Raw genomic sequence first — 26630 nt, 5'->3', positions numbered from 1 at the left:
GATTTGAAACTTCAGAAATGTGATCTCTTGTTATTTTAGACTATTTTTAAGTGAGTAAAGTGTCCTTCCATGTTTGCAGGTAATAGAATTATAAATGTATTTCTTTGATCAGAATAAGTTACATTGGAATAAAGGGTAGCCTTATTCATTGATTCATGCAGCACTTAGTGAACACCTGCTCCATGCACTAGGTCGGCAGTGTATAGTTAGCTAAGGAAGCACACAATGATAATGATGGTACGGTGGGATTGCCAGTGGTGGACACCTGTACCAGGGAAGGGTGTCCAAGCTGGAAAAGGGTTTTTAAGAGAGATGACCCCCCCCCCCCAAATTAGTCTTGAGGAATACGTAAGCAATTACTTTAAATATACTTTGAGTTATTCCAGTTTACTCCACTCCTAAACCTTCATTTGGCAAGCAGTTCTCCTTGGCAGGTTTCTTCTTTTCCTGAAGAAATTCTGTACCATTGTTGTCATCGATGAGCATCAAGGTGGTAGATCTGTCATATTCAAGTTCATAATGGGGGTGCCTGGGTGGCTCAGTCGGTTGAGTGTCTGACTTTAGCTCAGGTCATGATCTCACAGTTTGTGGGGTCGGGCCCCACATCCAGGCTCTGTTCTGACAACTCAGAGCTTGGAGCCTGCTTCACATTCTGTGTCTCCCTCTCTCTCTACTCCTCCCCCACTCATGCTCTGTCTCTGTCTCTCAAAAATAAATAAACATTAAAAAAAATTAAGTTCATACTGGAAAGCTATAAGGAATAAAAATGGTAGGTGTATACACACAGGCAATAAAATTGATTTTGCATAATTAGTATGTTAAAAAAGTGACATAAAATTAAATTTCTACCAATTAAACATTTAAATCCACAGAAATGTTAACATTTAGTAACTGTGCCATGTGCAGTGAACTTATATATATCCTAATAATGAATATAGACTTGATTCCTACCTTCAAAGAGGTTAAGTATGGAAACAGAAACAGGATATATATTTGTAAAATATTTACATAATTTCAGATGGCTTATGCTCTTTCCTTAGTGTGTAATACAGCACCTAAAATGTGGTATGTTCTTAAACATTACTGAATGAATGAATACATGAGTGAGTGTGCTATAAGGAATCGGAGAGATGACAGACTGTTATGGGCTGGAGCACTAAAGGAAGATCTTAAACTGGGTCTTGAGAAAGACTTGAGTCTGAATAGATGAAGAATGAATTTAAAAATGCCCTTGGTGTGGTGTTTGGGTGGCTCAGTCAGTTAAGTGTCTGACTCTTGAGTTCAGCTCAGGTCATGGTCTTGTGGTTCATGAGTTCAAGCCCTTCATTGAGCTCTGTGTTGACAGTGCAGAGCCTGCTTGGGATTCTCTCTCTCTCTCTCTCTCTCTCTCTCTCTCTCTCTCTTCCTCTCTGACCCTCCTCCACTCTTGCTCGTTCACTCTCTCTCTGTCAAAATAAATAAGTAAGCTTTTTTTTTTTTTTTTTACTTGTGCCCTTGATGTAATTAAAAGACAATGAGCGGATTGGCTTAGGTAAAATAGTGCTTTAAGCCACGGTAAGATAAAACCTGAAAATTTGGATAGTGTCAGGTTGTCAGTAAACACTTCTGTTAGACATAAGTTTAAAGGAAGGAGCATATTTCTTGCACAGGGTCTGACACATAGGAAGGTTTAATAAATATTTCCTCGTACCTGACAGACTGATTGGGTGACTGACTAGTGGAAAACTTCAAAAGCTAGCTCCAAGAAGTTTCTCTTCAGGCAATGATAAAATTGATGTTTTAGGAAAATTGATCTATAATTGGAGTATAGGATGTCAGATATAAAGAAGGAAAATAAAATATGGTTAGGAAGTTCTTGTAGATGATAGAAGACTGAGAGAGAAATGGACAAGTGGGTCTGGCTGGGAATAGAAAGGAATGATAGTTTTAAGAGTTACTGTGTGTATAAACACAATTTCTTTGTCCATTCATCAGTTGATGGACATTTAGGTTCTTTCCACAATTTGGCTATTGTTGAAAGTGCTGCTATAAACGTTGGGGTACAAGTGCCCCTAGGCATCAGCACTCCTGTACCCCTTGGGTAAATTCCTAGCAGTGCTATTGCTGGGTCGTAGGGTAGATCTATTTTTACTTTTTTGAGGAACCTCCACACTGTTTTCCAGAGGGGCTGCACCAGTTTGCATTCCCACCAACAGTGCAAGAGGGTTCCCGTTTCTCCACATCCTCTCCAGCATCTATAGTCTCCTGATTTGTTCATTTTAGCCACTCTGACTGGCATGAGGTGATATCTCAGTGTGGTTTTGATTTGTATTTCCCTGATGAGGAGTGACGTTGAGCATCTTTTCATGTGCCTGTATATATGCAATGGAATACTACTTGGCAATGAGAAAAAATGAAATATGGCCTTTTGTAGCAACGTGGATGGAACTGGAGAGTATTATGCTAAGTGAAATAAGTCATACAGAGAAAGACAGATACCATATGTTTTCACTCTTATGTGGATCTTGAGAAACTTAACAGAAGACCATGGAGGAGGAGGAGGGGTAAAAAGTTAGAGAGGGAGGGAGGCAAACCATAAGAGGCTCTTAAAAATTGAGAATAAACTGAGGGTTGTTGGGGGATGGGAGGGAGGGGAAAGTGGGTGATGGGCATTGAGGAGGGCACCTGTTGGGATGAGTACTGGGTGTTGTATGGAAACCAATTTGACAATAAATTTCATATTAAAAAAAAAAGTTACCGTGAAGAAAGATAGCCAAGAGTTAGGTTTCTCTTCTTTGACTCTGTCTCAGGTCAGGTTCCCTCAAAGCAGAGCCTGAGATGGAGATTTATGTACAAGGGACTTAGTGAGGGAATACTCTCAGGTGAACCCTATAAAAGAGTGAGGGAAGCAACTAGAGTAGAGAAAGAAGTTCAGCCATGCCCTGTGTTCAGCTGAAGGCTAGCCTCAATCTGGAGTGGGAAGCACAGCACAGAGTTGCCCCTCCTTAAGGCAAGGGGACTGGCCATTATGTCCCCTAGTCAGTCAGTCATTGGCTGTAGGCTGTACCTGTGGGTAGGGGATAAGAGAGCACCACATCACAGGCATTTCCTGGCTAGGTGGCTGGTTCCTTTCAGCCAAGGGCAGTTCTTCGGAGAAGGTTGCAGTGGTGAGGTGTTAGAGGCCGTGACTCACAGCAGCTGGAGTTTGGGCGCACTAGCCCGGTAAAAGGAATTTGGTTGGGGGGACTACCAGTGTCATCTACTCTCTGCTATAGTCTTGTTTTTCATAGGTGCCCTGCCAAGAACCTTCCAATAGCTTCCCTTTACATCCAGAATAAAATGCTCTTCCCCCAGACTTTCATGACTAACTTCTCATTGTTCAAACCTCACTACTTGGCAGTCACCTCTTCAGAGAGACCTTCCACTGTCTGTCTTTCCCCCAAGAGACTGTAATCTGCACAAGTTATTCTGTCCTGTTCCCAGCTATCACCCTGGTGCATTGATAAATGGGCACCCAATAAATGTAAATATCATTGAATGACTAAGCAATTAAACAGTCAATTCCACTCAAAACAGTCAGCCTGGTTTGAGTGGAATTTAAGGAGCGTACAAGGAGGAGAGAAGCCAGGCTGGGACTCGGGTGAGATGAGTGATGCACCTGCGTGACAAAATTTAAGGAGGCATTTACTGAGGGTTGTACACTTGCACAACTGAGCATGCTTCTTTCAGTTTTGCATTCTTGGCCCTTCACTTGTCTCACCCTCATCCTGACCCTGGTGTTGGTCATCAAAGGGGAAAATACTTTATTGGTAAGATTTTTTATTTTTTTTTAATTTAATTTATTTTTTAAATTTACATCCAAGTTAGTTAGCATATAGTGCAACAGTGGTTTCAGGAGTAGATTCCTTAATGCCCCTTACCCATTTAGCCCATCCCCACTCCCACAATGTTATGCAACCACCGTTTCTATCTAGTTTTAAAACATTTCCATCATTCCAAAATAAAACTTCTAAATTTTATTTTAATGTTTTATTTATTTTTGAGAGAGAGAGAGAGAGAGGCAGAGTACAAGTGGGGCAGGGGCAGAGAGAGAGGGAGACACAGAATCTGAAGCAGGCTTCTGAATCTGAGCTGTCAGCAAAGAGCCCCACGTGGGGCTCGAACTCATGAACCATGAGATCATGACCTGAGCTGAAAGTCAGAAGCTTAACCAAATGAGCCACCTAGGTGCCCCATAAAACTTCTTACCTATTGAATTTTTCTCCATTCCCCCCTCCTCCCACCCCTGCAATTATTAGGCTGCATTTTGTTTCTATGGATTTACCTGTTCTAGATATTTCATATGATGGAATTACATAGTATGTTGCCTTTTATGTCTAGCTTCTTTCACTTACAATGTTTTGAGGTTCATCCACATTGTAGCGAATATCAGTACTTCATTCCTTTAGTTGCTGAATAATATTCCATTGTATGTATATACTACATTTTATTTATCCATTCATCCATTGGTAGATATTTGGTTTACACCTTTTGGCTATTGTGAATAGTGTTGCTATGAACATGCATGTACATGTATTTATTTGAGTACCTGTTTTCAGTTCTTTGGGGCATATATGAACTCCTTAATGTCTAGCTTATTTTTCTAATTCTAATTCCTATCAATTTCAGATTATAATAATTTCTGTAAAATTATTTTTCCTCTTCTTAAAAGCTTATTCATATCTATAATCTTAGTTTATTCTGAAAGTTTTGCTCACATTTCTACCCACTGTGTGTATATATATGTGTGTGTGTGTGTGTGTGTGTGTGTGTGTGTGTGTGAGCGCACACACGCGCTCACATGTATATGTGTATGAGAGAAAAAGAGAAACACAGTATTTTGTTGTTTTTTTAACATTTAATGTAAACATTCTGGGACTTGAAGGTCCCAGAACCAGTGGCTTGTGTTTCATATCAATACTTGCAGATTTTATGTAAAGCACCATTTCTAGGTCAACGAGGCCATGGTTCTTTCAAGGTAAGTGCTAACAGACAAGAGTTGTTTAGAAATTTGGGCAAACAAATCCAACTATTTTCAATTGTATGCAAATACAATTTTATTTCTCTCATTAGGACAAATAAAGAACAGATGAGGGAGGGATCATTGTAATTATAAAATCACATACATTTAATAACACATGAAAAGAAAATATCTAAAATAAATTGAATGCAACAAATAAAAAATAACACAGGTATAAATTATTTATTTATTTATGAAACCATTTGCAAAGGAGGCATGCTGAGAGCAACTTATCCTCACATTCTCAGAGTCATGCACAATCGTTTAGTTGCATTCCCACTAATATGAGTGGGAGTTTTGAAATTTAAATTCCTAAACACATCTTTGAAAAGGAATAGGTCAAAGTAAAAAGCTAATGCAGAGCTGGTTTTCATTATTAGTGAAATATTTTGAATCTCTCACCAATGATGTCCCAGAAGTCACCTTCTTTCTAGTCACAGGAGAAGAATTATGTATAAGGTTACTGTATGGAGGTCATCATCTTTAAAATCACATGGATAATAAATCATATTAAGGAGAAAATAAAGCATTTCCCAACCCTAAAGAACACAGAAGTTCAGGACCCATATTGCTTTATGGTAAGCAAAGGACCTTGGAACTTTCAGTGGACCCTTTCAGCCCAGAGCCTCTGATCAGTGATAGAGGCATGCTAAGGTGAATTTTAATTAGGACTAAATTGTGGTATTACTCTTTCATACCCTGAACATCTGTTCCCTTCAGAAATGATGATTTATGCAGGCTATCAGAGCAGACAGCTTGCTACAGCTTATGTCACGGTTAGTGGGAAGCTGGTGGTAGCATTTCAGAAAACCAGTGTCTAAATGGAGACTGGCCAGTGTATATGATATAGGTAAGAGGGGGAGGGGAAACATGGTGTGTCCATTTCTAGTTTTGAAGCCAAATACTGACTTGACTTAAAAAAAATTCTCTTCTAGACCATCTGTTGTTAATGAAGAAAGTAACTTGGACAATGAATGGCCTGATGTTTCCTACTGATGTCAAAAGACAGAAAACCAAGCCTGTTCTTTCTATTAGAATGAAGAAACTCACTGAGAAGACCTCAATCCGAATTCTGTTCTTTAAGAATGGCCTGGGGCAAGATGGGCATGAGATCACAGTGGGAAAGGAAACAGTGAAAAAGGTAATTTTGTATTAAATATTAAAGTATAAATTAAATTTCAAAGTTTTCATGGCTTTTGAAATGTGTTGGTGTTTTCTTTTAAATAATCAATATCAACTAATGAACTGAAATATTAAGAAGGTATTAATAGAATGCAAAAATTTAGCTGCTTAGAAGCATGCTTATTTTACTAACGTAAATTACCTTAGTAAAGCAACAAGATTTCTTTGGCTAACCTATACTTGGGCATTTACCTAGGTAAAAGTTATGTTTACACTTAGGGAAACACTCTAGTTGGTTACAATATTTTGTAGAATATTTAGATTGAAGCCAATCTAATGTAGCTTCAAATCTCAAATCTATTCCTTTTTGCTTAAAATAAGACCTAGAAGTACCCCCGGTTTCTTGAATGAGTAAGTAAAGTCCAATATAACTAAAATTCCATTTAAAAGTATCCATATGCATTTTTAAGCAAATCTAGGTGGGTCTAAGAAAAATCATGTAACAGTCCAGCAAACCTTCAGAAACAAATTTTGTCATATAAATGCATGTTTTTAAAAGGGTGCTTGTATTTCCCAGATCATCTTTGATCTGACAAAACTATGGAGGAACTAATGGGAGTTTGAAGAAAAAAAAATTTTTTACAGATAAGGATTTTTCAACCAATCTAAAGCATCCTTATAATAACAACTAAAATTTATTAAATATGTATTAGAGAGCTGTGAAACATAACCAAACTGTCTAGGTTTTAATCCTGGCTCTGTCACTGAATCAATGACTTTGGACACCTTACCTTCTCTGAGCCTCAATTTCTTTATTTAAAAAATGGGGATAATAATAACACCTACTTCAGAGAAGTGATATAAAGATTCAATATGATATTACGCATGGAGTGCAATGGCCCATACCCAGAAATTTCTCAAAAAATATATGTTATTCTTATCTTTAGGACTCATATATATATACATCTAATTATTTCTCTTACTAAAGGGAGACATTTGTTATGAAATCAAGATAGGTATAAATCATTTTGTTATACCTGAGTATTTTCAAAATGACTCTTGCTTGAAGTAGGTGAACAGTTGACTAGATATTGGAAATTGTTCTTATTGAGATATCTATTTCATCATCTTCTTATTTTACAACCACAATCCTGAGGATCTAGGAAACCAGGTTTTATTTCCTTCTTATCTTCAGATTTGGATTATGAGTAAAACAAGGGATATTACGCACCAGAACAAATTGCTAAGGCAACTTGTACCATCTTCCCTGGAGATTTTGAAAACTAGGGAAGATGGACATTATCTCTGGGATTGTTAAAATGCAGTCATTCTTGGGGATAGAAGCTAGATTAGACAGCTTCTTGAGTTCACTTCAGTTCAATCTTTGTAATTCTACACCTTGGTGGTAAAATGGGGGTAATAGTCACTCTTAAAGATTACATGTTCTTAGATGAAAGGTGAGTATAAATAAAAGTGTCACTGCTATTTTGCTTTTTGACTCTAGAGAGCAATTTATTTAAAACTGGATGATCAAGCAATTCTTTAGCTTATTTTTTAAGCTTTATTTAGTTTAAATTTTATAAATTGTAAGGAATTTTCACAATTTATAAAACTCAGGAAATGATTCAGTAATAAGTGTGTTTGTAAATATTTGATTAAATATCACTTTTAATATAGCATAAGGAATATAGTCAATAATAATGTAATAACTTTGTGTGGTAACAGATGGAAACGACATTTATTATGGTGAGTACTACATAATGTATAGAACTGTCAAATCACCTGAAACTAATATAAACATTTTATGTCAACTATACTTCAAATAAAAAATACTAAATAAATAAATACTATTGATAAGAACAAGGTAAAGGATAGGGAGCAACAGAATCCCAGCCTTGAATATCAATAGAATTTTTTGGAGGGGAAAAATAAGACTAGCTAATTATTTTGTAAATAAAATTTAAATTTTGAAAGTTATATTGATAATCACAAGATAATGCCATACCAAGTCAATAATAGGAATAAAAAAGCGACATGGTCATAGGTGAAACCCAAATTATTTTCTCTTTTATGATAAAATATTAGGAATGTCAGGGATTAGTAGCTATTTTTAGATTATTAAAAAGTAATAAAAAACTAGAATAGGGTCTAAAAGACTCTATATGGTGAAGGCTGTTACAGTGGGATAAAGAGAAAATTACTGAAGATGGTAGTAAAGTAAGATAGTTAAGTCATAAAAGTCTTCTCTGAGCTCAGAATGGAACCATGGGAAAATGACTGTACTTAAATCTTCAGTGCAAAATCAGAAGGAAATCCACTTATGTATTTTAGGGGGTAAGTAATTAAGAAGTTTGAAATGAGGGCCAAAGTGATATATTTCTTCACTAAACTCTGGGATATTTGAGCTATGGCCCATCTCTTTGAAACTTGAATCAGACGATTTTAGAATTACTTGGTATGGTTTAATAATCACACAGAACTTGCTACTGTGAGGTATAGGTTAAATATATGTATCCAGGGGTTGAAAAAGGTATTAAGAAAAACTTGTGGGCACAAAATGCAAAGTTAATGGAAAATGAAAAATGTCTGTTCCAGATACATAACTTTTTTTTTTGCCAAATTAGTACTCTTTTATTTAATTTATTTTTTAAATTTTTATTTAATTTATTTTTTTAATTTACATCCAAGTTAGTCAGCATATAATGCAATAATGATTTCAGGAGTAGATTCCTTAATGCCCCTTACCCATTTAGCCCATCCCCCTTCCCACAACCCCTCCAGTAACCCTCTGTTTGTTCTCCATACTTAAGAGTCTCTTATCTTTTGTCCCCCTTCCTGTTTTTATATTATTTTTGCTTCCCTTCCCTTATGTTCGTCTGTTTTGTATCTTAAAGTCCCATATGAGTGAAATCATATGATATTTGTCTTTCTCTGACTGACTAGTTTCGCTTAGCATAGTACTGTCTAGTTCCATCCGCGTAGTTGCGAATGGCAAAATTTCATTCTTTTTGATTGCCAAGTAATACTCCATTGTGTGTGTGTGTGTGTGTGTGTGTGTGTGTGTGTGTGTGTGTGTGTATATATATATATATATATATATATATATATATACCACATCTTCTTTATCCATTCATCTATTGGTAGAAATTTGGGCTCTTTCCATAGTTTGGCTATTGTTGATAATGCTGCTATAAACATTGGGGTGCATGTACCCCTTTCAAACAGCACACCTGTATCCCTTGGATAAATACCTAGTAGTGCAATTGCTGGTCATAGGGTAGTTCTATTTTTAATTTTTTGAGGAACCTCCATACTGTTTTCCAGAGTGACTGCACCAGTTTGCATTCCCACCAGCAGTGCAAAAGGGTTCCTCTTTCTCCACATCCTCACCAATATCTGTTGTTGCCTGACTTGTTCATGTTAGCCATTCTGACAGGTGTGAGGTTGTATCTCATTGTGGTTTTGATTTGTATTTCCCTGATGATGAGTGATGTTGAGCCTTTTTTCATGTGTCGGTTGGCCATCTGGATGTCTTCTTTGGAGAAGTGTCTATTCATGTCTTTTGCCCATTTCTTCACTGGATTATTTGATTTTTGGGTGTTGAGTTTGAGAAGTTCTTTATAGATTTTGGATACTAACCCTTTATCTGATATGTCGTTTGCAAATATCTTCTCCCATTCCATCAGTTGCCTTTTGGTTTTGCTGATTGTTTCCTTCATTGTGAAGAAGCTTTTTATTTTGATGAGCTCCCAATAGATCATTTTTGCTTTTGTTTCCCTTGCCTCTGGAGAGGTGTTGAGTAAGAAGTTGCTGTGGCCAAGATCAAAGAGGTTTTTGCCTGCTTTCTCCTTGAGGATTTTGATGGCTTCCTGTCTTACATTTAGGTCTTTCATCCATTTTGAGTTTATTTTTGTGTATGGTGCAAGAAAGTAGCCCGGGTTTATTCTTCTGCGTGTCGCTGTCCAGTTTTCCCAGCACCACTTGGTAAAGAGACTGTCTTTATTCCATTGGATATTCTTTCCTCCTTTGTCAAAGATTAATTGGCCATACATTTCTGGGTCCATTTCTGGGTTCTGTATTCTGTTCCATTGATCTGAGTGTCTGTTTTTTTGCCAGCTCCATATTGTCTTGATGATTATAGCTTTGTAATACAGCTTGAAGTCCACAGATACGTAACTTTTTAAAGTTAACATTGTGGTGGATAAGTTTTATTTTCCCTCAGTTATCTCTTAGATTCATTGTCAGAGAAGTGGTATTAACTGTGTCAATTATTTTATTATCTAGGGTATCATCTCCTTTGAGAAATCTTTATAGATTTCAAATTTCTTTATATTTTATATTCCCAGCTAATAGTTTTTTATTTGTTTTTTTGCTTGGTTTTCTATGTACTGTCATAAACAGTATGAGATTGCAATGGTGGAGAAGACAGTGAAAAAGATAATGAGTGAATGAAAGAATGAAAAAGTGTCCTAATCCCTCGGTCAGTCCAGTTTGAATTGATTGTTCTCTATAACCTATACCCTGGGATCTTTCTTCACCTTCAACCTGGGCATTATCTTTCCACCTCTCCTCTGTTGGATCCCTCTTTCCTACTTTTGCATCTTTCTCTATCTTCATTTAGTTTATTATATACATATTCCAGATGGGGACATCAGATACTTATGGCAGACACAGGGCCTGCAGTGTTTATCAAAGTGTGCTACACAGTACACCTGCATCCGAATTATCTAGACTGTGTGTTAAAAATTCAAACTGGTGTCCCCCATTCCAAGCCTATTAAATTCAGAATCTCTTGAGTGTGGGGTCTGGGAATCTGAATTTCAACAAATATCTCCAAATGATTCCTAACCCCACTAAGTTTGAGAACTCCTGTTCTAGTATTCTAAAACTCCAAACTTACCAATTAATGGAAATCTTAATAGATTCTCTGTTTGTTTTCCTATACTTCTCATGTGGTTTAAGAGAAGGAAAATAAGTTGTATGACAGAGAAAACAGGTTATGTGAAATTAGATCACTGGTTCCTGGATTAGAACTAGTGCAGGGAGTTAAGAAATCAGGAAGAGGAAAAATTGTGCAAGTTAGCAGGAAGGGAGTAGTGGGTGTGGCAACTCTGACTTAGAAAAAATTAGCATTCCCTTAACATTTGTATGTAAACATAATTCATTTTTGTGATTTTTCCTTGTTACTACCAAAAAACGACATAAATATTGAGAGAATATTTCATATATGACTATCAAGGTATAAATAAATAATGGACTTTATCAGATACCCTTAAATCAGGAAAATCCAGACTTTTATGATGCTTACATGTGTTAATTGAAAAAATAACTCAGTAAGCCTAAACAAGCAAACAAACAAAATAAGACTTTAAGAAAATGTTCCAGTTTAATGAACTTAATTGTATGATTTAATTGAAAAAAAAATACAACATAATAGCATTATTATGGAATGTTCACACACAAATCAGTAACAGAGCAGGGATTTTTCCAATAGTGTGAGTAAAGGAATTTAGAGAACATGTTAAGAGATTTGTAAGGAAGCACCTGGAGTAACAAAATTTGATTAAGGATGCTTACCATGGATTCCGACAGGGGAAGTCATGCATAATTAGTATATTGGAAATTCTTTAAAGAGCTTTTTATGATGGATGAGGAAAAAGCCCGTTGATACTATTATTGTTTTAAAACTTAGTCTAGTGTTCATACTGGGTATTAATACTAGATTTTAAAATATGAAACAGAGTTTTTAAAATATGGAATTTGGTGCTATAGTTCATTTTGGAGGTGTGGATAGCCAATTTTGTTCTATTTGTCGTCAATTTTTTGGTTATACAATTGGATTATTTTAGAATATTATAAATAATTATTTTGTAGTGATAATCTTTTTTTCTTGAATAAAATTGTAGGTGGGGTGATGGGATGTGAATTTCCTCAGCTAAAATAAAAGCAAAACAGAATTTTCAGTTTACAGATTTACTTTACAGATGACACTTAAGGACAGATAATCCTTAACATTATGCTTTAACTCCCCTAAACAGTTAAGACATAAACATAATATTAAATCTGAAAAGATGGGGCACCTGGCCAGCTCAGTCAGAAGAGCATGTGACTTATGATCTTGGGGTTGTGAGTTTGAACCCCACATTGGGTGTAGAGCTTACTTCAATTAAAAAAACCTTTTTAAAAATCTGAAAAGGTAAAATTTATTTTTATTAATCTATTAAAATTACCTCATAGTTTTTATATTTACATTTTATAGTTTAATACACTTTAATTGGCAAGCACATATAACAGTAATGATTAAATCAGAGGATTTGTTAAATGAGTTTACATACAAAGATTTATTAGATTATCTTCTATACATATCTTCCCATTAAAGTACCTTTGGTGAACTTTATCTAATTTCTGGACATTAAGGTCACAGATTTTATGAGACAATCTAATTAAGCAACTCAGAAAACTGAGACTTAGAACAGTTGGCTGTCCTATCCAAAGTGGATCAGCTGGAATAGCTAGGACTGGAGCCCATTTTTTGAGTTCTAGAACAGTATTTTTTTCGTTATGGGGAAATGCCACAAATATTGTTTTTATTACATTTTAATTCCTGTGTGTCCTCACTTAAAGATGAGTTAACATAACCATGAAAATAACATGAAACATCTGTTTGTAATCATAACAGAATAACTAGTATCAGACTAGCCATCCCATTTTAAACAACTAGAATTGGACAAAATATATGAAACAATAATTTTTAGACATGAGATAATGAGGAGTCAAGATTGAGAGAAGAAAAGTTGAAGTGAGTCCTACAATCGACCCCATCTTTATACCTGGAGGTAGTTTTTGGACCTGTGGTATAGGGAAAGATAATCCAAGAAAACACAGTATTCTCCCCAAGCTGAGGAGAAAGACAAGAAAGTTTAAGAGGTAGAAATATCAGGAATTTTCCCTGAAAATGCCATAAATGAGGGAGCTATTTAGGTAATAGACCCTATGGGTCCCTTTGTGTCTTTGACTAGGTATTAAGTTGTTTATGTACGAGGTGAACTCTACAAGGTTTGGCATAAACAACTAACTACTAGGGAAAAAACAACTAATGGGGATGTGAAAAGGAAATAACTATGGAAGTATGCACAGGGTGGGGATACAATTGTGTTTTGATCTGTCAGAGGAGAGAGATTTTGTTGAACATATGGAAAATTCACAAAGATCCCTGAAAAGGTAATCATTATCCAGGAGAAGAGTCAATCAATAGAAATAGACTCCCCAGAGTTAATAGTAAAGGACATCCCAAAAGCTAGTATAAATATGTCAAGGAATTAAATAAAAATATGAATATAATATGAAGATAAATGGAAACTAAAAATAGAATCAATGGAAGTTCTAGAATATCTTAAATGGAAAAAAAAAACCCACTGGATGGGTTTTACACCAGATTAGACATTCGAGAAGAAAATATCAGTGAACTTCATGACAGTGTAACAAAAACTGTGCAAACTAAGTCTACTATAGAGAAGGAAAAGGAAAAGACTGAAAAAAGGACAGTGTCAGTAATTTGTGGGTTAATATCAAGCAGTCTTATAGATATATAATTGGAGCCTTAGAGAGACTGGGGGGAAGGAGAATATATTTGAAGAAATAATGGCCAGAATTTTTTCTGAGTTCCTGAAAAATGTCAAACACAGATCTAAGAAGCTCAATGAAAGCCCAGGAGATGCAAAGGAATTAGAATAGTCAAATTTAGAAGAATTATACTACTTGACTTTAGCATTTATTATAAAGTAATCAAGATATAATGATTTTGGCGGGGCATCTGGGTGGCTCAGTCGATTGAGTGTCCGACTTTGGCTTAGGTCATGATCTTGCAGTGTATGAGTTCAACCCCACATAGGGCTCTCTGCTGTCAAAGCAGAGCCTGCTTCAGATCCTCTGTCCCCATCTCATTTTCCCTCCCCCACTTTTGCTCTCTCAAAACTAAATAAACATTGAAAAACAAAGATATAATGCTTTTGGATATGGATAAGGATACACATAAAAAGCAATGGAAGGAAACGGACCCACACATAGAGGCAAATTATTTTTGATAATTCATTGGGGAAAAGACAGTCTTTTTTTTTTTTTTTGAAAAGACGTCTTTTTAACAAATATTGCTGAAAATTAGTTATCTGCGTTAAAAATGATCTTGATCCATACCTCATACTATCACAAAACTTAATTTAAATATTGATCAGAGATCTAATCATCAAAATTAAAACTAACAGTTCTAGGAGGAAATCCTCACAATTTGAGGGTAGGCAAAGACTTCTTAGATGGGACTAAAAACATATGAACTAAAAAATAAAAAAGATGAAATGTGCCTTATCCAAACAAACACACAAAAAAAGAAAACTTCTCTTCAAAAGACAACATTAATAAAAAGTCTAGCCAGGGATTGGGAGAAAATAATCAGAAAACACACATCTGACAAAAACAGAACAAAATTTGTATTCATAATATATCAAGATCTCTGACAACTCAATAGAAGACCAACAACACAATTAAAAAAATACACTTTACTGAAAAAAAAAAACCCATAGCAATCAACCATAAGAACATGAAAAGATGTTCAACAGTAGTCATCAAAGAAATACAAATTAAATGCAGAATTAGGTTCCACTATGTACACATTAGAATGGCTAAAATTTTAAAAAGACTGGTAATAATACTAAGTGTTGGTGAGTATGTGGAGTAACTGAAAGTCTCACATAATAGCAAATGAGAATGAAAAATGATATAGCCACTCTGCAAGCCAGTTTGGCAATTTCTCATAAAGTTAAACATATACTTACCACACAATCTAGCAATCCCCTTTCTAGATATTTACCTAGTAGAAATAATGTTTATCAACGCAAAGACTTCTGGTGAATGTTCAGTGTAGCTTTATTCATAAAAGCCCCAGCTAGAAACTATGGAGAAGTCCATCAACAAATGATGGGACAGTCTTTTGCCTGCTGGCTGGGGACTGTCGTACACCACTTCAGGGAGGGGCTCCACTGCAGCCATGGTCTTGTTGCTTTTCTGGGCACCACTCCCTCCACCCCACTCTGCCTGCCTGACATGATGTGCTATTGCACCAATTCCTCCCCGGCTCTTGTGCGCTACTCTGAGCAGCATCACTCTTTAGATCAGAAAGCTGGTGGGCACTATGGAGAAGAAATAAAACAATAAAAAAATAGAGGAGGTGCTGGATGAGGGGGAAGAGAAATATGTGGTGGAAAAAGTTCTTGACGGTTGAATGACAAAGGGCGAAGTGAAGTATCTTCTAAAGTGGAAGGAGTTCTCAGATAACATGTGGGAGCCAGAAGAGAGCCTGGATTGCCCTGATCTCATTGGCAAGTTTCTACAGTCACAGAAAACAGCACTTGAGACGGATAAACCAGAGGGAGGCAAGCTCAAAGCTGACTCTGATTCTGAAGATAAGGGAGAGGAGAGCAAACCAAAGAAAAAGAAGAGTCAGAAAAGCCACAGATTATTAGATCTACAGACTCGTGGAGAACTCATGTTCCTGATGAAATGGAAAAATGCTGCTGAGGCTGACCTAGTCCCTGCCAAGGAAGCCAATATCAAGTGCCCACCAGGTGCTCATATCCTTCAATGAGGAAAGGCTGATGTGGCATTCTTACCTCTCAGAGAACAATTACCAAAAAGATGACAAGAATTAACTCTTCTGAGTACTAGTGCTCCTGTCACGTCTGACTGTGGGTTTCAAGTTAGAAGGGAAGGAGTTATACTTATCTTGGCACCAGAATTGGTTTGAGAAGATGTCCTTTGTAGAGTCAGTAGTACCATTTCTGTGCCCTACAGCAGCCCAAGTGCTTTAAAGCCTTTCCATGCTGTGTAGTTTGCACACCCATCCCAGGAAGGGAAAGGGGGAGAAATGTTGCAAGGCAGCCCATTATGTACTTTTCTGAGAAAGGCAAAGGGCCTTCCATGAAGGACAAAACTTACAGAGTGGGTGTGTGGGAGAGCAAAAGATACTGTAGATCTCCAAAGTACATCTATCTCCACAATCCACAACCTTCTTCCCAATACTGTTAACTCTGCATTTTTACAGTGTAGCATGTGTATAGTTTTTGGCTGTTACTAGTGTATTATTTGGGGCTGTTACTAGTGTATTATTTGGGGTTGGGAAGGAACAGAGATGGGTAGGATCTTTTTTGTTAAAATTTGAGATCTGACTGGGGAAATGGTAAAACAATGAAAAGAATAAACCAGCAGTGATTTGGTTCTGTGTCCAGAATATTTTATCTTTTCAAAAATGTCATTGGCGACCTAAATGAGGACTATGAGAAACTGTTTAAAAGCTGTGAATGCTGGAAATTTATAAGCCAAGGTATTCCCTTCTTGAGCTTAATGCTGTTCCCAACAAAGTACTAAACCAGTTAATAAATTACCAAAGCTGCCATTTGGGGAATGGAAATTGGTTGAGGAGGGAAAGTCTTATTGGAGCATACACATAGGCAGATCGTTCTGTCTTAGAGGTGCAAATTTTTGAAATTGATAAGAAACCCTTTCTTTTCCAATTATGAAATGTTAAACATCAGTTTGTCTATCCAAGCCACTGGCTGAAGAATTTCAGCCACTGGCCCAGGCTCCAAGGCTGGAAACTTCTTGGGGCCTGTTATTTGAACTTTGACTTCTGAAATCAACAGGATTCAGTCACTGACAGTACAAGTTCATCAGATCACTTGAAGAATTGAATGATTTCAAAAGCCCTGGTCTCAGGAGAAGATTAAACTTTCATACTGCCCCTACAGCATCCCAAGTGCTTTAAAGCCTTTCCATGCTGTGTAGCTTGCACACCCATCCCAGGACGGGAAAGGGGGAGAAATGTTGCAAGGCAGCCTATTCTGTACTTTTCTGAGAAAGGCAAAGGGCCTTCCATGAAGGATAAAACTTGCAGAATGAGAGCAAAAGATATTGTAGATCTCCAAAGTACATCTGTCTCCACAATCCACAACCTTCTTCCCAATAGTGTTAACTCTGCATTTTTACAGTGTAGCATGTACCAGGGGCAGTGGTTCACTTCGAAACACAAAAAAAACCCAATTTTTTTTATTCTAATAATTAATACCCAAAATGCTGTCTTCAATCATGAGATCCATCAGTTCTCCACATCGCCTAGACCTGCATCTAGAACTCCACTGTGAAATCTTGTTTTTAAACTTTATTTATTTTGAGAGAAGATGTGTGTGTGCATGCGCACAGAGGAGGGGCAGAGAGAGAGGGAGAGAGAATCTCAAGCAGGCCTCACATTGTCAGTGCAGAGCCCAACCCAGGGCTCAAACCCATGAACCCGAAGGTTATGACCTGAATGGAAATCGAGAGTCAGACGCCTAATTGACCAAGCCACCCAGGCGTCCCAAGAATTTCCATTGTAAAATCTTTTTAGGCATGTGTTAAATTTCTGTGAAAACTTTAATATAACTTCATACCACATTGTCAGTTTTTGTCTTAATAAAACTATAGAATTATAATTCTTTTTTTTTTTAACGTTTATTTATTTTTGAGACAGAGACAGAGCATGAATGGGGGAGGGTCAGAGAGAGGGAGACACAGAATCTGAAACAGGCTCCAGGCTCTGAGCTGTCAGCACAGAGCCCGACGCGGGGCTTGAACTCACGGACTGCAAGATCATGACCTGAGCCGAAGTCGGCGGCTTAACCGACTGAGCCACCCAGGCGCCCCTAGAATTATAATTCTTAAAAAAACAAACAAAAAATAAATGAGTGCTTGAAAAAATTGTGATATATCCATACCAAAGAATATTGTTCAGCAATAATAAGGAGCAAATATTGTTGTAAGTGAAAGAAGCCAGATACAAAATAATACTTGCTATATGATTTCATTTGTGTGAAATTGTAGAAAAAAAACCCTATTCTCTACTGACAGACAGGGATCAGTGGTTTTCTGGGACAAAGAGTACTGAATTGTGATTGGGAAAAATCATGAGGAATTTTGGAGACTAAAGGAAATATTCTATATTTTGATTGTAGTGGTGATTACACAGATATATTTTTTTCTACCTGCATTGAACTGTACACTTAAAATAGATACAATTTATTTCATGTAAATTACACGTCAAAATAGTATATTTAAAAAGCAAATAACAAGGGTGCCCGACTGGCTATGTATTATGCATCAAAATAGTAGATTTAGGGGCACCTGGGTGACTCAGGTCATGATCTCATGGTTCATGGGTTTGAGCCCCTGCATCGGGTTCTGTGCTGACAGTTCAGAGCCTGACGCCTGCTCCGTATTGTGTCTCCTTCTCTCTCTGCCCCTCCCCACCTGTGTTCTGTCTCTCTCTCTCAATTTTAAATGATAAGCTTTAAAAAAAATAGTAGATTTAAAAAGCAAATAACAAGAGCCTGGCTGGCTCAGTCAGTGGACCAGGTGACTCTTGATCTCGGTGTTGTAAGTTTGAGCCCCATGTTGGGTGTAGAGATTATTTAAACATAAAAAAACATGTTTAGGGGCACCTGGGTGGCTCAGTTGGTTAAGCGTCCAACTTTGGCTCAGATGGTGATCTCACAGTTTATGAGTTCAAACCCCATGTGGGTCTCTGTCTCTCAAAAATAATAAACATTAAAAAATTTAATAAAAAATTTTTAAAAATCTTTAAAAATGATAGTAAATAAATAAAAAACAGGTAACGGTATGCTTAGCATTATAAACATTTTAAAGTAATCTGGGCTATTTAATTATTTTAAGAAGAGATTAAGGATAGAATATCTAAAGAGTATATATTAAAAGATCACTTGGAAAATCTCCTCTGGTTATCTATTTCTCATTCACATTTTAATAATAAAATGCCAGAACACCTACATTTCAAATTCACCAGAAATAATTGCTTTTACAAATTATAGTGATGTTCATTACTAGTAAGAGCAAATAGTTAGATTTGTCATGCATTCTATCACCCACTCTTATGAGAATAAGACAAATAACAAACCAGTAAATTTATTTCCAGAACTTCTTCATAAAATTACCTTTAAGCTATTTAGTAAGATGGTTACAAATTCAGCCCAATCTCCTGGCATCTTCAGGTGGAAATAATGATCATATATTTTATTCTAAATCATTATAAAATGTTGGTCTTAGCAGAGAGTTATGCTAAGTACATTTTATTACATTTTAATTCTTTGAAAATTCACAATGTATTTGGCAGTCTTTCAGTTACCAAAAAAAAAAAAAAAAAAGAATCTGTAAAAACAGATTCCCTTTCTCAAAATATTCATGATAAATTGTATTCTCTTCTACTGAACAAGTATAATTAATTGCCAAAGGCGAAATACTTTTAGTAATTCAATGAATTATATTCATAATTATCCATTATTTTCACAGTTTTCAGCTTGCTAAATTTCTTTTAAAATTCTTCTCTGGGTTCTTAATTAAATGATTTGCTTTTTAGCTTTATATAGTGAGCACTGTTGTAATCTATTTGCTATACAAATACTGAGTTAGCTGAAACAATGTTCCTCATTTGAGGAACCTGGGCCAAAAAATTTTTTATCTATTATTTAGGTTGACTTTAGCTGCAAATAACAGAGAATCCTAATTTAAACAGACTAAAGCAAAAAACAAATCAAAAAATCAAGAGTTAGGGCAGTTTCAAGTGTAGCATGATAGGATTCCAGTTAAATTATTTTTAATTTTCTGGATTTTATGCTCTTTCTGGATTTTCTGCCAGTGGCAGAAAAGGACTATCTCTTCCCTATGAATGATGAAGCCTTTCCCAGAAGTGCTTCCTTATTTCTCATTGGCAGAACGAGAATGGCAATACTCCTAAACTGACAGGAGACATGGGACTGCCATGATTGACCTAGATCGATCGAGATAAGTGTAGTCTTCTTTGAGTCCAAAGGGGTAAAAATGAACCTCTAAATAAAATCAGGACACTGAGGATGGGACAACTAACAGAATTTGTACAAATGTGAAGACATTTTCTTATTTATATCCTAAGGTCAGTATAAGGTTTGTGCTCTGGTAGTAAAAAGAAATGGAATTATTTGGAAATTTCCTTTTCTAGAATTACACATTCTTTAGTTATAGCATAATTTGTCAGAAATTTTATTTGCTAAATTTAACAGACTGTTAACAATATAAAATTCATGATGAAATGAGTGTAATATTAGACATAATGCATATTAACTTCCATTAATTTGTTAATTCACAATATTTTTATGACTACTAATGAAGGCCAAGCACCTGGATCTAATGGTGAGTAAAACCAGCCATAGGTATGTTCTCATGGAGCTTTTATTTATTTTAATGTTTATTTATTTGGAGAAAAAGAGAGCACGTGTGTGAGTGGGAAAGAGACTGAAAGAGAATCCCAAGCAAGCTCCACTCTGAGTGTGGAGCTGACCCAGGGCTCGATCTGATGACCATTAGATCATGACCTGAGCCAATATCAAGGGTAGGATGCTTAAACTGACTGAGCCACCCAGGTGCCTCCTCATATAGCTTGTAGTATAGTGGTGGCAAAAGCCATTTGTATAAAGGTCACATTATTACTTTATTTTTTATAGAGATTTTAGCTTTAAGTAATCTCTACATCCAATGTGGGGCTCAAACTTAAAATCGCAAGATCAAGGGTCACATGGTCTACTGACTGAGCCAGCCAGGCACCCCTAAAAGCCTCATTACTGAATATGGAGTAGGTGGCATAAGGAAGTCATCTGAGAAGAGATAAGCAGAATTTATCTGGGTACATACAGAGGATATTGAGTATGGTAACCTTTTCAAGCAGAGAGCACGGTATATCAAAAGACTGTTGTAGGGTGAGCAGGATGAATCCCATAAATTAAAAGTTTAACATATGACCTGTCCTTGCAGGAAAGGTTACAGATTTTTCCCTCAAAGAACAGTGAGAATTCATGTAAGTGGTTTTAGTTAGGAGCGAAAAGAAGGTAACCAGATTTACATTTTTCAATAAATTACTTTGGTGTTGTGGAAAACAGATTGGGTGGGCCAGGTAGATGCAGGGCAACTATTAGCTAACTATATTGCTAGAGTCCTGGTGACAGGAAATAGATGGAAAATATCATCATAGATGGAAATAGGTGGAAAATATCTATATTGTCAGGAAATAGATGGAAAATAAAACATTGGGGCATTGGTTAGATTGCTTGAAAAGCTAATTTCGAGTGAGGCAGGAAGAAGGCTAGGACTGATCTTGAAGAACTGCAGTGAATGAATAGAGGAGGATGAACCTATGAAGAAGAAGAAAAAGGAGGACAAAACTTAGTAGATTATCATATTTCAGAATTCAAAGGTAAAAAAGAGTTGAGAGAAAGAGGAAACAGTCAAACACTATTGAAAAATAAAAACAAATGACAATTAAGAAAATGTTCTTTGGATTTGTCAACATGGTAGTCATTGGTAATCTTTGTGAGAGTGATTTCAGTAAAATAACACAGACAGTCAGACTGTAGTGGCCTCAGAACGAGTGGGAAAAAGGAAATGGAAACAGAAGCTTGGGCAAATCTTTTAGAGACTTACCTGTGGAAGGAAGGAGTAGCTGGTGGGAGATGTGGGGGTAAGAGAAGATTTAACTTCTAAGATAGGAAAGCCTTGATCATGTTTAAGTACCAGTAGGAAAAATCTCATTGAGAAGGAATAGTTGAATACATATGAAAGAGAAGAAATGATAGGTAATATATACTGCTTTAAAAGTTGAGAGCAAACATAACTAAAAGCATAGGTGGAATATTGGTGTTAGATAGGAACAGGGACTCTTACAGCTAGAGGGAAAAGGACGGGATATGTGTAAAATAGGTAAGATTTTATTTTTATTTTTATTTATTTAAAAAAAAATTTTTTTAACGTTTATTTATTTTTGAGACAGAGAGAACAGAGCATGAATGGAGGAGGGTCCGAGAGAGGGAGACACAGAATCTGAAACAGGCTCCAGGCTCTGAGCTGTCAGCACAGAGCCCGACGCAGGGCCCGAACCTGCAAACAGGGAGATCATGACCTGAGCCGAAGTTGGACACTTAACCGACTGAGCCACCCAGGCGCCCCAAGCTTTTAGTTTTAGTAGCAAGAGGATAAGGCTTCAATTTTCTCTCTGATATAAGGTCAAAAGTAAAGAGGGAAGTAGGGGAGAAGAGGCCCGGTGGAGACAGCTGAGCAAAGATGGTTTGAAATATTCATTATGGTAAGTATAAGAGAGAGTTGACCAAGCAAATGAAATAGAAGTGACTAGGCAGCATTGAGGGGCCATGGATTTTGGTGAGTCTGAAGAATATTAATGCTGATAAGATCATTTGTGTGATTTGTCCAGGAGCACCAAGATTCTTGGTATGTGCACCACAAGTAGATAGTAAGCATCAGCCAGGGTTAGGATTTTTATCCATGAATGAGGAAGAATGACTGGAGCGAAGGAAGATGGTCACTTGAAGGTCAGGCTGTTTTGTTTGTTCAGTAAATGAGTTGCAAAGAAATCTTGAAATAGCATTGTAAGTAACACCACTTCCCACCTTCCCATCCACTCCCACCACTTTGAGATTGTGATATGAGAGAGTAAAATCCCAGCACTTGAGAGGACTCTGAGAAAATTAATGAACTCAGGGGGACAGCCTGGTTTCTTTTAAAAGAGCCTGAGGGCCGAGTTGATTTTGTTGCTGAGGGGAAGCATTTTCAGATTGCACAATGCAAAGACCATCTTGCTGTAATGTGAAAGCATCCATAAAATATGTAAATAAAGAGTGTGGCTGTTTTCCAAGACTTTATTTGTGGACACTGAAATTTTAATTTTAATGTGACAAAATACTATTCTTCTTTTGATTTCTTTTAACATTTAAAATTGTACAGGGGCGCCTGGGTGGCTCCGTCGGTTGAGTTTCTGGCTCTTGATTTCGGCTCAGGTCATGATCTCTCTTTTCGTGGTCTCTCAGTTTGTGGGATTGAGCCCTGCATTGGGGTCTGTGCTGGCAGTTGGAAGCCTGCTTGGGATTTTCTCTCTCTCCCTCTGCCCGCCCCCCCTCCCCATATGTGCACAGTCTCTCTCTCTCTCTCTCTCTCTCTCTCTCAATAAATAAATAAATAAATAAATAAACAAATAAACATGCAAAAAATTTTAAATTTATACAAATTATTCTTTTTTTTCTCTTTATTTTTTTTATTTTTTTTATTTTTTTATGAAATTTATTGACAAATTGGTTTCCATACAACACCCAGTGCTCATCCCAAAAGGTGCCCTCCTCAATACCCATCACCCACCCTCTCCTCCCTCCCACCCCCCATCAACCCTCAGTTTGTTCTCAGTTTTTAACAGTCTCTTATGCTTTGGCTCTCTCCCATTCTAACCTCTTTTTTTTTTTTTTTCCTTCCCCTCCCCCATGGGTTCCTGTTCAGTTTCTCAGGATCCACATAAGAGTGAAACCATATGGTATCTGTCTTTCTCTGTATGGCTTATTTCACTTAGCATCACACTCTCCAGTTCCATCCACGTTGCTACAAAAGGCCATATTTCATTTTTTCTCATTGCCACGTAATATTCCATTGTGTATATAAACCACAATTTCTTTATCCATTCATCAGTTGATGGACATTTAGGCTCTTTCCATAATTTGGCTATTGTTGAGAGTGCTGCTATGAACATTGGGGTACAAGTGGCCCTATGCATCAGTGCTCCTGTATCCCTTGGATAAATTCCTAGCAGTGCTATTGCTGGGTCATAGGGTAGGTCTATTTTTAATTTTTTGAGGAACCTCCACACTGCTTTCCAGAGCGGCTGCACCAATTTGCATTCCCACCAACAGTGCAAGAGGGTTCCCGTTTCTCCACATCCTCTCCAGCATCTATAGTCTCCTGATTTGTTCATTTTGGCCACTCTGACTGGCGTGAGGTGATACCTGAGTGTGGTTTTGATTTGTATTTCCCTGATAAGGAGCGACGCTGAACATCTTTTCATGTGCCTGTTGGCCATCCGGATGTCTTCTTTAGAGAAGTGTCTATTCATGTTTTCTGCCCATTTCTTCACTGGGTTATTTGTTTTTCGGGTGTGGAGTTTGGTGAGTTCTTTATAGATTTTGGATACTAGCCCTTTGTCCGATATGTCATTTGCGAATATCTTTTCCCATTCCGTTGGTTGCCTTTTAGTTTTGTTGGTTGTTTCCTTTGCTGTGCAGAAGCTTTTTATCTTCATAAGGTCCCAGTAATTCACTTTTGCTTTTAATTCCCTTGCCTTTGGGGATGTGTCGAGTAAGAGACTGCTACGGCTGAGGTCAGAGAGGTCTTTTCCTGCTTTCTCCTCTAAGGTTTTGGTGGTTTCCTGTCTCACATTTAGGTCCTTTATCCATTTTGAGTTTATTTTTGTGAATGGTGTGAGAAAGTGGTCTAGTTTCAACCTTCTGCATGTTGCTGTCCAGTTCTCCCAGCACCATTTGTTAAAGAGGCTGTCTTTTTTCCATTGGATGTTCTTTCCTGCTTTGTCAAAGATGAGTTGGCCATACGTTTGTGGGTCTAGTTCTGGGGTTTCTATTCTATTCCATTGGTCTATGTGTCTGTTTTGGTGCCAATACCATGCTGTCTTGATGATGACAGCTTTGTAGTAGAGGCTAAAGTCTGGGATTGTGATGCCTCCTGCTTTGGTCTTCTTCTTCAAAATTCCTTTGGCTATTCGGGGCCTTTTGTGGTTCCATATGAATTTTAGGATTGCTTGTTCTAGTTTCGAGAAGAATGCTGGTGCCATTTTGATTGGGATTGCATTGAATGTGTAGATAGCTTTGGGTAGTATTGACATTTTGACAATATTTATTTTTCCAATCCATGAGCAGGGAATGTCTTTCCATTTCTTTAAATCTTCTTCAATTTCCTTCAGAAGCTTTCTATAGTTTTCAGCATACAGATCCTTTACATCTTTGGTTAGATTTATTCCTAGGTATTTTATGCTTCTTGGTGCAATTGTGAATGGGATCAGTTTCTTAATTTGTCTTTCTGTTGCTTCATTGTTAGTGTATAAGAATGCAACTGATTTCTGTACATTGATTTTGTATCCTGCAACTTTGCTGAATTCCTGTATCAGTTCTAGCAGACTTTTGGTGGAGTCTATCGGATTTTCCATGTATAATATCATGTCATCTGCAAAAAGCGAAAGCTTGACTTCATCTTTGCCAATTTTGATGCCTTTGATTTCCTTTTGTTGTCTGATTGCTGATGCTAGAACTTCCAGCACTATGTTAAACAGCAGCGGTGAGAGTGGGCATCCTTGTCGTGTTCCTGATCTCAGGGAAAAAGCTCTCAGTTTTTCCCCGTTGAGGATGATGTTAGCTGTGGGCTTTTCATAAATGGCTTTTATGATCTTTAAGTATGTTCCTTCTATCCCAACTTTCTCAAGGGTTTTTATTAAGAAAGGGTGCTGGATTTTGTCGAAGGCCTTTTCTGCATCGATTGACAGGATCATATGGTTCTTCTCTCTTTTTTTGTTAATGTGATGTATCACGTTGATTGATTTGCGAATGTTGAACCAGCCCTGCATCCCAGGAATGAATCCCACTTGATCATGGTGAATAATTCTTTTTATATGCTGTTGAATTCGATTTGCTAGTATCTTATTGAGAATTTTTGCATCCATATTCATCAGGGATATTGGCCTGTAGTTCTCTTTTTTGACTGGGTCTCTGTCTGGTTTAGGAATCAAAGTAATACTGGCTTCATAAAATGAGTCTGGAAGTTTTCCTTCCCTTTCTATTTCTTGGAATAGCTTGAGAAGGATAGGTATTATCTCTGCTTTAAACGTCTGGTAGAACTCCCCTGGGACGCCATCTGGTCCTGGACTCTTATTTGTTGGGAGATTTTTGATAACCGATTCAATTTCTTCGCTGGTTATGGGTCTGTTCAAGCTTTCTATTTCCTCCTGATTGAGTTTTGGAAGAGTGTGGGTGTTCAGGAATTTGTCCATTTCTTCCAGGTTGTCCAATTTGTTGGCATATAATTTTTCATAGTATTCCCTGATAATTGTTTGTATCTCTGAGGGATTGGTTTTAATAATTCCATTTTCATTCATGATTTTATCTATTTGGGTCATCTCCCTTTTCTTTTTGAGAAGCCTGGCTAGAGGTTTGTCAATTTTGTTTATTTTTTCAAAAAACCAACTCTTGGTTTCGTTGATCTGCTCTACAGTTTTTTTAGTTTCTATATTGTTTATTTCTGCCCTGATCTTTATTATTTCTCTTCTTCTGCTGGGCTTAGGCTGCCTTTGCTGTTCTGCTTCTAGTTCCTTTAGGTGTGCTGTTAGATTTTGTATTTGGGATTTTTCTTGTTTCTTGAGATAGGCCTGGATTGCGATGTATTTTCCTCTCAGGACTGCCTTTGCTGCGTCCCAAAGCGTTTGGATTGTTGTATTTTCATTTTCGTTTGTTTCCATATATTTTTTAATTTCTTCTCTAATTGTCTGGTTGACCCACTCATTCGTTAGTAG

General features: G+C 36.9%; 2 protein-coding genes across 3 annotated transcripts in view; both read left to right on the top strand.

Moving 5' to 3' along the window:
• The window catches only part of DCDC1 (doublecortin domain containing 1), a 491420-nt gene that overhangs the window by 56056 nt on the left and 408734 nt on the right, over window positions 1-26630 (top strand). For both annotated transcript variants that reach the window (XM_047878425.1, XM_047878424.1), the window contains exon 7: window positions 5974-6179. In XM_047878425.1, coding sequence (XP_047734381.1) covers window positions 5974-6179 — 206 coding nt within the window. The remainder of the gene's footprint in view (window positions 1-5973; window positions 6180-26630) is intronic.
• Window positions 15435-15797, top strand: LOC125176652 (chromobox protein homolog 1-like). The gene has a single exon (XM_047878427.1). The coding sequence runs from the start codon at window positions 15435-15437 to the stop codon at window positions 15795-15797; it is 363 nt and encodes a 120-aa protein (XP_047734383.1).

This window comes from Prionailurus viverrinus, chromosome D1 (assembly GCF_022837055.1).
Source record: "Prionailurus viverrinus isolate Anna chromosome D1, UM_Priviv_1.0, whole genome shotgun sequence".
NCBI lineage: Eukaryota > Metazoa > Chordata > Mammalia > Carnivora > Felidae > Prionailurus > Prionailurus viverrinus.
The sequence above is the reverse complement of the archived record's forward strand: the minus strand, read 5'-3'. Positions and strand labels throughout refer to the sequence as shown.

Bases quoted from the DNA above. Each gene is read 5' to 3' on its own strand.
- LOC125176652 (XM_047878427.1), top strand. From the start codon at position 15,435: ATGACAAAGGGCGAAGTGAAGTATCTTCTAAAGTGGAAGGAGTTCTCA.